The sequence below is a fragment of the Apodemus sylvaticus genome, chromosome X (genome assembly GCF_947179515.1).
Source record: "Apodemus sylvaticus chromosome X, mApoSyl1.1, whole genome shotgun sequence".
Taxonomy (NCBI): domain Eukaryota; kingdom Metazoa; phylum Chordata; class Mammalia; order Rodentia; family Muridae; genus Apodemus; species Apodemus sylvaticus.
Window position 1 is genome coordinate 1,489,173 of NC_067495.1, and position 12,757 is coordinate 1,501,929.

Below are 12,757 nucleotides of genomic sequence, written 5' to 3' on the forward strand. Positions count from 1 at the left end.
TAAAACCATTATCACACAATTGCTGATTTCCACAAAACAGTCATACTGAGAAAAATCAAATGCTATACAATACATTGTCTTTGAAATAATAACACATCAAAATTAATGGGTGCTGAATATACTTTTGCTGTTGGGTATTTTTCTTCAGTTCTAAAGTCAGTAAGGGGCTTTGTAGCTCAGTGGGAGAGTGCTTATCTAGCATGCTCAAAGTCCTGGTTTCTATCCTCAGCATGGCAAAATGGGGAAAAAACCCCAGCATTTTGATCTTTGGGGGGGGGGGACCTGGGACTGTGAATCGGCTGGCTTGCTCTCTACATTTAAACATTTCTTTTTTTATTGGATATTTTTGGATATTTTATTTATTTACATTTTAAATGTTATCCCCTATCCTAGTATCCCCCTGGAAGCCCCCATCCCATCCCCCTCCCCCTGCTTCTATGACGGTGTTCCCCACCCACCTACTCCTGCTTCTCTGACCTGGCATTCCCCTACACTGGGGCATCAAGCCTTCACAGGACCAAGGGCCTCTCCTCTTATTGATGCCTGACAAGGCCATCTCTGCTACATATGCAGCTGGAGCCACGGGTCCCTCCATGTGTCCTCTCTGGTTGATGGTTTAGTCCCTGGGAGCTCTGGAGAGTCTGGTTGGTTCATATTGTTGTTCCTCCCATGGGGTTGCAAATCCCAAATGTTCACCTCCTACTGGAAATGTACACATTCTTATAAACCAAATAGCCTTTGTTGGCTTTAACACAATATATTTGTAGTTTAAAGTCTTCATCATGAATTACCAGACCAGTTACTTATTAACAAGCAAGTAAGGTGGGCAGAGGCAAAAACAATCATTTTATCTATTTTTTACTACTGATTTACTTAATGACCTTTGACAACTTGAAAATATTTACCACACAGTCCTGCCACAAGACCATATAAACCTGATTATAAGACAGACCCCCAGAGCTCTGTGTAGCATGAGTATTATAAACAATAGCCTTTAGATAGGATCCTTGTCCCTGGCTATTTTAAATGATGATTCTAAAGTCTTTTCTTACTGGCCTGATGAAATCATGGTTTCTGGGCAAAGTACAAAGGGTTCTTTTTGCCTTCTGGTATTGACTTGAATTCTGAATGTGTGATTTTTCTTTTCCTTCTTCCTTTCTTCCTTCCCTCCCTCCCTTTTCTCCCCCCCTCTCTCTTTCTTTCAGACAGGGTCTTATTATGTAGCCCAGGCTGTCCTAGAGATTATTTTACTGTCTCAGCTTCCTTCTGGGTTGCTAGCCATGCATCATCATGCTCAGATGATTTGTGCTTCTAAACATTCAATTCTTCTTCCCTGAACCCCGCTTCAGTTTGCTTCATTTGTATGGCTTTTTAACATACAGTAAATTTAATGTAAAAAAATCAGTATGCCAGACTAGAAAATTATCACACTGACAGAGGTTAACAGTTTTCATAATTTAATGAAAAAGTATTGATAAAAAGGTGACATTTGAAAAAAGATTGAATTCATCTTCGAAACTTGTATAAGACAGGACAAAAACATTAACAAAGGTTAAGAGGTAATACTTCAAAGAACAAAATGTAGCAGATGCTTGGGGCATTTGGAATGTATACAACGGAAGGCTGGCTCATTTGTTTACCCAGGAAAAGTCTCTAAAAAAAAAATACCATTTTATCTCCCTGACTTGACTATTTCAGGCAATACTCTCTCAATGGCATTATATATGGAATTTGGCTAAAGCACTGTTTCCATGTTTGCTCCCCCTGCTCAGAATTCAAAAGCATGAAAGGACACAGGCAGCCTGCTGGCCTTTAAGGGATTTACAACTCAGCTTCATTATACTCATTACCACGAAAGTGTCAAATCTATATGTGCCCTATGAGTATTCAAGTCAGCACAGAAGCTGAGGGTATGAAGAAAGGAAATTCTCTTCCTCAGTTTTTCAACTAAAACAAAATACAGGACACCTACTATTCATGTTATGGTGTGTTCACACATGTTCATAGGCACAAAAGGAATATTTTGAAGATGCAGCCAAAGGAGAGGCAAAACACAGAATATTTCAAAACAGGAGAAAGCAAAACTCCAGAGAAGCCTTTAATGAGGCTCTAGGAATGCGGCGAAGGAGAGGCCACTGCAGTTTTAGCTCCTTCGCACCGGCACCTACTGCAGCTGGCTTCTTTCACCAGCAGGAAAACTTCAGAAATTGAAAATGGCCTCTTGTTTGAAAATTCTCTCTATATGTTCCTGAACTAGAAGAAAGAGAATATTATTTTAAGGCTAAGAAGAAAAGGAAGCTGAGAATTACAGTCTGCCTCACATTTTTACAAACTGTTACTTTCTCCTTTTTCTTAAATGGGAAGCAGATTTGTTTTATCCGCTGCTTCAAAATTCTCTTTGTCTAGAAATGAATCAAGGCTGATTATTTGGTAATGTGGTATAAGCAAGTTCTGAAAAATGGCTCCAACTTTTATGCTTGGGAAACGGCCTTGGATTTAAAATTCATACAAAGCTAAATTATATCCATGTGTTAAACACATGCTTTCAAATTTCTGACAATAAAATCTGTTTCAAAATTAAAGCAGGTAAGAATACTTAAGCCTCTGTGCATTACACTATATCTTAATTATTCCTCAATAAAAATTTTATAAACATTAAAGCAGGTATACAAAAACTGTCAGCCAAACTTTAGTCAAACTTATTTGAAAGCAACACAAAAAACCCTGACCTGGTACAAATATACCAGAAAAGGTCACACTTTGGGAAATGTTCTGGACATCTTCACAAATGCCTTGAGAAGCAGAGCATTTTCCTTGGAAGTAGTACTTCTGTACTTTTGTAAACACTATCCACAAGTTAGCTTGTTAGCTGGATAAGAGAGTTATGAGTGTGTCCCCAAGAAGCAGGTCTAGGAACAGGCACTGGGCACTCAGAAGAACTGACTTTTTTGATACTGTGAAAGAAACTCAACCTTGCATGAAGCAAGGAAGACAGCAGTAAGTGTCAGGATCTGAGGATGATGCTCTCCTGGTCTCTCTCATTAAGAGGTTTACAGATACCAGTGGAATTAGAAATTTTCTACAGATTTGAGCTTCAAGGAGTCACATGTTATACTTTCAAAAGGTAAGTAGTTTTAGTGTCTGTCACATCCTCTTGCAAATCCATTGACAATGCAAGGATTATTAATATGTAGATTAATCAGTGTGTTAATGTAACGGGAAAGCTGCCCTGAAGTACTCACTGAGCAAATACTCTGGGCCCAACTGTTCCCAGCAGCCTCCGACAAAGCAACCCCAGACAATCTGCAACTCTTGTAATGTGCTTATAAAAACTAGACCTGAAATGCTTTCAAAAACTTCAAACCATCATTTTCCCTGCAATTCCCCCTAATATACACTAGAATCCTTTTGGTGTTTAGATATCCCCTTAGTATACGGGGCAAAGGCAAAGGCTGGGTTACCCTTAGGCTTTTCTGATCACCTTTGCATTGAGCTGTGGGAATGAGGGTGTGTCTTACTTTTCCCATGGCACTCCCGGGCAGAATCATGGGAAGGATTTTCTCTGTCAGAACTCTCTCTCTTTACCCTTACTGTTTCTATATTCCCCTCCCCTTCTGCCTCTGAATCACTGGGCTCCAAGTCAGGACAATAGCCATCAGTTTCCTGATATGAAGCTCTTCCTGCAGACCTCCTGAGAAGCTGTCTACCCCACAAGTGCTCCTTAGAGCTCACATTCTTAGTTGGCTTAACACAGTACTGGAGATCCTCAGTAGGCTTCCCCCATGTATTGGTGGCCTCTTTAAAGGATCTGCTGAAATGTTCCATGCCAGATTTTCTAATGTTGCCCGGACTGGGCAAGTGGGAGCTGAGCATGGATTCCTGGTCACAGCATATCTCACTTGAATTAGCTTTCTGGGTGATATTCCCAGACCAGTTACCCTCCAGGCCATTGGAACTAGAAAGCCTGGAGTTAGGCTGACTCTTCCCATTACCAATAGAAGCCTGTCCATGGAGGGCAGCCTGAAGGGCTAGAGGCTTCCCCAATGACTGCCCAGGATAGAATTCTGCAGATGGAGCTCTCTGAGTAGGACTGGAGCTCCTGGTTTCACCTCGAGAATGGCTTCGGCTAGCCAGCAAACAGTTGCTTTCTGGTGGATATCTTGGATATATTTCCATATTCGTATCCAGTGGCTCCTCAGGCATCTGGGGGCTCCTTTTACTGTGACCAGGGGAACTGCTGCCAGGAGACGAGGGTTGCTGTTCAGTTTCTGTGGAGCTGTCTCTGCAATCTTCTGAGGTTGATTTAGGCATTTTTAACTTTAAGGTAATTCGTGGTGGTGGGTAAAACAGTGAGTTCTCTAGTGCATTTGTCAAAGAAAGACCTGAAATAAAAAAGAACGATTTGTTTAACAACCGGTTTAATTATTAGCATATATGTTTATCACCAATTAAATTCACAAACCTATTTGTTCTAAGTGTCTAATGAGCACCTGTCTTTGATGATACGTATACCATGGTGAGTAGCTAAAGTGAGCTGCAGTAGAGGATGAACCCAGAGACCCACAGAAAACACTATCCGTGGCTCCCATCCTTTCTATCTTTGCTTTCCTAACCTACAAAACAAGCTCAACAACCAGTGTGCTGTCATACATCCCTATCTCCATGTCTTTCATTTTTTGTGTATGTGAGGGTGCAACTGTACACACATGCATGCATGTGGAGGGAGGTTGGTGCTGGTTATTTTCTTCAATTGTTCTCTACCTTATTTTTTTTATTAAACTATTCCCCTTCCTGGTCCCCCCTCCCAGAGTTCTTCACTCCATCCCTCTCTACCTTTTTTTTTTTTTTTTTTTTTGAGACAGGGCTTTTTAACTGAACCTTGAGCTCAATAACTGCAGAGACTAGCATACTTATGGGATACTCCTTTTTCCACCTAACCAGTGCTAGAATCATATTGTAAGGCTTTTGAGTGCTGGGGCTTGAACTCACAGAGCTCTTCCCCTAGACTTTTCCTTGAATTTCATTTCTATAAAGAATGTCACTCAGTGGTTTAAAATGAGTTTTTTGTGTGTTTATGACTGGGCATATGCATAGTAAGCAGGACTGAAGATATGCCTCATAGGTGTTTCTGATCTTATTCTCCTATCATCTCTGATAATTCAAATAGAAAACCTCAGAAACACAAAACAGTTTTTTGTGGGGCAAAGGTAAATATGCATTTTAACTTGGCTTTAGGAGCAGTGAGTGGCTCCTGAATATTTCATGCCCTTAATCTCTAATTTCATGATTATAGGGTATAGGATAATTTAAAAAAATATTACTGGACCAATGTATGGGCACAGGAATATGTATGTAGATGTGTGTAGAGGTAGATGACAATTTTATTCAGTCAATTCGTTCCTTCCATCATATATAGGTTCTAAGGATCAAAGTTAGGCCACCTGGCTTTCAAAGCAAGTGCTGTTACCTGCTGAGCCATCTTGCTGGCCCTGGGCAAAGTATGATAGTGGTAAGGACTGCAGGAAAGAATGACAACATAAAGGATTATCCAGAAAAGTATTAATTATCTGGATGTCACCCTACAATTGGCCTTTGCCCTTTATCATCTTACAACATACAGCCTTTTAAAAATGAGGTATAGAGAGGATGGCTTGCAGGTATCCTAAAAGGCAGCATGTATTCCCCAAGGGTCCATTTTGAACAACTACAGTTCCCATGTCTGCCAGGATTTGCCATTTGTTGATGTTGTAAATCGTATTTTTTTCCCTTGAGGGTTTCTCTGTGTAGCCCTGGCTGTCCTGGAACTCTGTAGACCAGGCTGGCCTCCAACTGAGAAATCCTCCAGCCTCTGCCTCCCAAGTGTTGGGTTAAAGGTGTGCATCACCACTGCCTGGCTCATATTCTTATAATCAGAAGCTACTTGGCTAAACCCAATCTCATTAGCACACAGGCTCCTCCCTGTTGTCTTTTGCTTCTTATTGCCATGGTAGTCATGTTATAGGGTAACCTTGTGGCTGAACAGCTCTGCTACTTCCTGCTATGCCAGTTAGCTGTGACCTATAGTCATAAAGCTTTTGACATCTATTTTATTTTATGGTTGGCTTTTAGCAGGTGCTGATTTTATACATTAAGAGCAACTCTTAGTATTCAGGTTCTCTCACCTATCTTTATCTTAAAAGAAACACGGGGAGGTGTCACTGTATATGGCTGTCATTATTCTAGTCAAGCTTCTGCTTTGGTACTGTAATCATCATCATCATCATCATCATCAATCTATCTCTCTCATTGTGGTGGTTTGAATATGATTGGCCCATGGGGAGTGGCACTCTATTAGGAGGTGTTCTTGGAAGAAGGGTGTCACTGTGGGAGTGGGCTTTGAGGGGTCCTAGTGCTCAATCAAGCTCTGCCCAGTGTGGAATGAATCTCCTTCTAGCTGTCTGCAAAAGATGGTCTCTTTTTGACTGCCTTCAGATCAAAATGTTGAACTCTCAGCTCCTTCTCTAGCACCATGTTTGCCTGCTCACTGTCATACCTCTGGCTATGATAATGGACTAAACCATTGAAAGTGTAAGCAAGTCTCTAATTGTTTTCCTTTATAAGAGTTTCCTTGGTCATGGTGTCTGTTCACAGCAACAGAAACCCTAACTAAGACAGGTCCCAGGGACTGGGATATTGATATGATAGCCCTGACCATGCTTTTGCTTAGAGGAATGTGGATTTTGGGACTTTGGTTTGGGAAAGCAATGGAATGCTTTAAGTGGGAATTAATGGGCCATCCTAGTAGGAATATGTAAGACATTGGTACTAAAGGTGATTTGAAATGTTGGGGCATGGCTCAAGAGATTTCAGAAGAGAAGAATGTTAGTATGTAGCCTAGAGACTATTTTATGATATTCTGGTAAAGAATATGGCTGCTTTTTTGCCATTATCTGAAGAGTATGCCTGAGGCTAAAGTAAAGAGATTTAGATTAATTGCATTAGCAAAGGAAATCTCAACACAGAGTGTTTTGATGAAAAAGAACAAGCTGAGAAAGGAAAAGATATGGTTAAGGTATTAAAGGACGCCAGGAAGTAGAATGGAGCTGAATCCTATGTTCATGGAAATAATCAGATTAAGGGAGTAGTGACCTCAGGTCAAGATCCCACCTAAGTTTATTGTTTATATGTTTGCAGTCAAACAAGGGATAGTTATTTCTAGGCATTATTATACCTGGTTCTTGTTTTCATTTGGACACATATGTCAAATTGACAAGGGGTGGATTGTGATGGCTATTCTCAATTGTCAACTTGACTATATATGGAATGAACTACAATCCAGAACTTATAAAGATCTTGTGAACATTTTTTTTAAACAACTTAGGCCCAGGCATGGTAGTACATACCTTTAATCCTAACATTCAGGAGATAGAGGTATGCAGATCTCTGAGTTTAAGGTCAGTTTACAGAGCTAGTTCTAGGATAGCCAAGCATAGGCAGTAAAGGACATAACAGAACAAGTGGGCAAGGTTCTAGTCCTAGCAAGCAGCAGAACTTGTCAGTGTCAGCCACATGGCTCTAGCTTTAGAGTCCAGAATAGAAGCAGTTATAGGTACAGCTGATGCTGGTTGGCTGGAGCTAAGAAATTAGCAGTGATTAAAAAGAGACCAGCATCACGAGGTGAAATCTGGGAAGTGTTTTCTGAGAGCATAAAGAATCTTGTGTTCCAGAGATAGCCAAGGTTATACCTTGTGCTGACGTTGGACTTGGTAATGTGTAAGAGTCACCCAGGTGGTACTGGTTTTGAAGGCATGGAGGGGTCATGAAGAGCTGCTGAGGCCATGGAAGGCATTGGTGAAGGTGCAGCCTCAGTTCCAGTTGATGGCCCAGGACTGAAGGGGTCATGCAAAGGAGTTGAGGTTTGGCACCATGAAGAGAGTCTATGAAAGGCTATTGGTGAAGCCTAGTTGCAGAGGAAGACCTCAGTATATTGGAGATACCAGTACTATGGGATGACCACCAAGAACAGCAGCATCAGTGGAGTAGATCAACCTGAACTTAAGAGTGCTACAGAGGGTAGAGCTGGCGAAGTGATGCCAGCCCTTTGGAGGAGCCCAGGAGATCATGTGTGGATCCCAGGCACTGGAACAAGAAGCCGTGAAGCTGAAGTTGCCTTGGAGACCTCAAAATGTTAGACACTCCAGAGCTGTGGGACTCCTGCTGGGGAAAGCCGTTAACAGGGAGTGGAAACAGCCCAAGACAAAGAATTGTGTTGCAGTCAATAAAGGTAAAAGAAGTTAGACTTCAGATGTGGAGATGCAGAGTTTGGAGCTTGCCCGGCTCATTTTTGTCTTGCTTTGGTCCTCACAGTATTTCCTCACTATGTGATCTAGTTTTTGGTATTGATCTTATATGGGATTACAGTTAAGAGAGTGCATGAATCTCAGAAGAGACTCTGAACTTGGGACTTTTAAACGTTGTTGAGACTGTGATAGACTGTGGGGACTTTAGTATTTTTCATTATGTGTTGGCTATGTATGCCCTCATAGACTCATGTGTTTGAACAAACCTATGGGGGCCAGGGAGTGGAATGTGGTAGTCTGAATATGCCTGGCCAATGGGAGTGGCACTATTAGAGGGTGTAGCCTTGTTGGAGTAGGTGTGTCACAGTGAAGGTAGGCTTTGAGGTCTCTATACTCAGTTGTCTCCCAGTGTGGAATGAGAGCTTCCTCCTGTTTGCCTGCAAGACAGTCTCCTGTTGCCGCCTTTGCATCAAGATGTAGAACTCTTGGCTCCTCCAGCACCATGTCTGTCTGGACAATGCCATGTTTTCAATCATGATGGCAATGGACTGAACCTCTGAAACTGTAAGCCAGCCCTAATTAAATGTTTTCCCTTGTAAGAGTTACCTTGGTCATGGTGTCTTTTCACAGCAAAACAACCCAAATTAAGACACTTACCAAGTGGGTAGTATAGAGAGTCTCTCTTATTGACTACTCTTTCTAGTTTATTTCTTAATCCCTAGAACAGTGGTTCTCAATCTTCCTAATGTGGCCAATCTTTTAATAAAGCTCCTCATGTTGTAGTAATCCTAGTAATCTAAAACCATAAAATTATTTTCATTGCTACTTTATAACCATAATTTTGCTACTGTTATGAATCCTAATGTAAATAACTGTGTTTTCTGATGGTCGTAGGCAACCCCTGTGAAAGGATTATTTGACTTTCTCCCTGGGGTTTCAACGCACAGGTTGAGAACCACTGCCCTAGTAGCTTCTCAATAAAAGTGAATAAATGAAATATTATCAATATATCTCTTTTAACTTCTGGTTGAGGAGTATTTTAACAGATGACTTTTAAGAGTATCGGTTATGAGTAACACTAGAATTAAATGGTTTCTGGGAACTGGGATTTGGTGCTAGCTTCTTGATTTTAAGTGAATCTGATAATTACAAAATACTTCATGGCTATTATTAATGGCATTAAATGTTTGTTTGGGATCTAGATTATCTGCCTCAAACTTACAACTTCTTAAATCCTATCCTGGAATTTCTTTTCCTTCCTTATTTTTTTTGGAGTGGGAACATGTTTCTTTCCAGGAGTTTCTTACCTTGCAAGTTGACAGTAAAATAGGCCACATTAATTATCAGGATTAGACAGAAAGAAATGAAACAATTTTTAGATGATACAAGAGATATGATACTAAATTGTAAAAGTAGGATATAACTAGATTCTCTATATTTTCTCGGACAACTTTAAGAAGCATTTTACCTTCTGTAATTTCTTCATTGATAAGCTGGACTTCCAAACCGAAGATCTGTTCCTGCACTTTGGTGTGTGATAGTTTCAGCTTCTCTCGTCTGCTTATCATGTAGCACAGATTTCGGACCTGCAAGAAAATCCCCAGAAAATAAAGATGTTTGTCATATTAAGCAAGTTTACAGTTGAAATTGTTCAGCCACATTAAGACTACTGAATTCTGGTGGCTATGGGAGTAAGGAGTGAAGACAAGACCCAAGGGCCACAAACCATGACCAAACCTCTGAAACCTACTCTCTAGTCTACAATGTAGTATGATCAATTTAATGTACACAATCTACCAGGCGAGATGATAATGATATCGTAATTTAGCCTTCCCTTTCTATCCCCGAATATGAATGATAGCACTTGGCATCTGTATCATCAGGCCTGGCTCATTTCAATAATTATACAATTACAAAATTCTCTAGAGTAAATACAGCACCAACCTTTTCTTTGAATTCTTGTAGCACTTAATTTACCTGATGAATATATCATAAGTTAAACTGCCTGGTGAAGTGGCTATCAACCAGAGGTGATTTTAACCCTTAGGAGGAATCTGGTAAACTTGGAAAACAATTCTGGTTGTGAGAGCCAAGTGTGTAAGGGATGATATTAGCATCTAGTGGGTACAGATCACTGATGCTAAATATCCTATTCTGCCACTTACAATAAATGGCAGCCCTGCACAATAAATAACTATGCAGCTCAAAATGTCAATAGTGCTGAGTTTGAGAAAACCCTGAGACAGTATTTTTCTGGAGAAAGCTCATTCTTTTAGGCTTTAGTCTCAGGAATATGTTAATAAAATATAGCTGAGCCATTTTAGACTTGACAGTGAACAATCAACCGAGAACAATAAACTCAAAGTTAAAGTTCATAGCACAAATGTATCAAAATTTAAACAGAACTCAACATCTGGAGCCACAGTGAATTCAGACAGTAAGAAAGGACACAGAAGTTCACACTATAAATGGGTGGTCATTTTAAAACTCAAAGTGGTATCTTCTAGCTCTATGCAGGCATTAGTCAAAGCTGGTCACCTTACCCTCTCTAGGTCCTGCCGCAGATGCATAAACATTCTCATCCGAGTGTGAATGCTTTCTTCTTTTGGCTGAACCAAGCCATTTTGTTCATCCTCTTTTGGGGGGATTAATGGCTTATTGAAGTTGCTTTTGCGCTTTAGTTTCCAGTAGTTATAGATAAAGTCGACAGTGAACGTAGATAGCTCCATCTCTTTGGCAACATCTTCTACCTGGACTAAGGTATAGAATTCTTCTTCTAGTTCACGAAGCTTCTGTGCCCGTAGGCTGATTTTCTCACTTTTTGCCTGGCTCTGCTCGGCAACTCTGTGGTGGTGGTACTCAGCATCCCCGAGTTTTGGCTTGTTTTGGCTATGCTTGAGGCAAAATGACTTGAACTTTACTTCATCCCCCTCATCTAGGATGGTCTTCATTTCCAGGCCGTGCTCAAAGGCACAGGTAACATGAAAGGCAGTGATACAGCTTTTCACAGAGCACTAAAGGAGAAAGAATGTGTCAATATGGCAGATGGGTATCCCTAGGTCCCTAATGTGAGCTTATAGAAAAAGGGTGGTTTGACCATGAGAAATATTTTACAAGTAAAGAAAAAAAAATGAAACAAAAAGGAAAAAAATATTTTACAAGTAAGAAAACTTTTATAAGTTATCCAGGAAATATGCTTATATAGAAAATAGCAAAATAGAAACAAAAATATAAAATTCCCATTTTTAAGGTTTCAATTCATGCAGCACCACATTCAGTTGCCTTTTTTTGGGAGAAGTCTCTGATTTATGTAAAGTTATATGGTTTCTTCTCTGTGTCCTTCATATCACCTATATATACTTTTATTGTAGTACTTTTCACATACTACTTACTAATAACTGAAAAAAATCCCTGGCCATAAAGCTTAAGACAGAAGCTATGTCAATTACATATATACCTGTATGTCATCAGTTCAGGCAACACCATACACTACTCAAAAAGCAGTTGCTTAGAACAAATGAAAGAAAAGGCATAGTTTATATTGTTGCCAGGACATCCATGACCGTAAAAGTCCACAGAAACTCTAATACTTAAACAACTTAACTTCCTAAAATTGTTCTTATACATCTGAACCATCCATCAGATTAGACAACTAGTCATGAAAATCCATTTAAATTTAAATTAATTTCAATATAGCCAAAATGTTGTTCCCCTTTAGAAGAACACTTCTGTTGCATGTGCAAGGCTCTAGGTTTCATTACCTAAACTAAAAAAGTAAAATATTAAAATTACATAGAACGAGAACAAATGGCTCAGTATGTAAGAGGGTCGGTTGTCAAAACTGATGACAAATTTAAACACAGGACCCACAAGGTAGGAGAGAGCTGACTCTTACAAGGTGTCCCCTAATCTCCACACGTGCTCCCCTCAATAAATACATGTCATTTTAAAAAATGACATACACTGAAAAATTTAGCTTCTCAGTCATATTAGCTACATTTAAGCTAAACTAGACAACACACACACACACACACACACACACACAATTTTCATCACTGTAGCCAGTTTTACTGGAGAATATGGTTAGAGGCATTTTAAAATTAAGTTTGCACTATTTAGCTTCCCACTGATAGATCTAACATATTTATTAAACATTACTATGGATCACATACTGACTACTCAGAGATAAGAGTAGGAAGAACTTGATCCATGACAGATGCATTCTTGTGCTTAAGCTCTCCTTTTTAAAAACATAGGGGCACACATACATGTTACCACAAGAGATTTTATTTCTAAGAAACTGGGATGATATCATACACACTCTAAAAACCTTCTAGATTTAGTCTTCTAGATTTAGTTAAATGTCTTTAGTTATTTGAATTAAAAATTAAGAGTAAATATTTTTTAAAATGAAAGGAAAATGGTGGGATTTTTTTCCATAGTTAAAGCAAGTGTTAATTCTTTTGAAAGCCTACCAT

General features: G+C 39.7%; 1 protein-coding gene across 2 annotated transcripts in view; it reads right to left on the reverse strand.

The window, feature by feature from the left end:
• Positions 1-1,440: 1,440 nt before the first annotated feature.
• Jade3 (jade family PHD finger 3) overlaps positions 1,441-12,757 on the reverse strand; it is an 88,398-nt gene continuing 77,081 nt past the window's right edge. For both annotated transcript variants that reach the window (XM_052171093.1, XM_052171092.1), the window contains exons 11-13: positions 10,823-11,293; positions 9,748-9,865; positions 1,441-4,382 (exon numbers count right to left, since the gene is read on the reverse strand). In XM_052171093.1, coding sequence (XP_052027053.1) covers positions 3,478-4,382; positions 9,748-9,865; positions 10,823-11,293 — 1,494 coding nt within the window. In that variant the 3' untranslated portion in view covers positions 1,441-3,477. The remainder of the gene's footprint in view (positions 4,383-9,747; positions 9,866-10,822; positions 11,294-12,757) is intronic.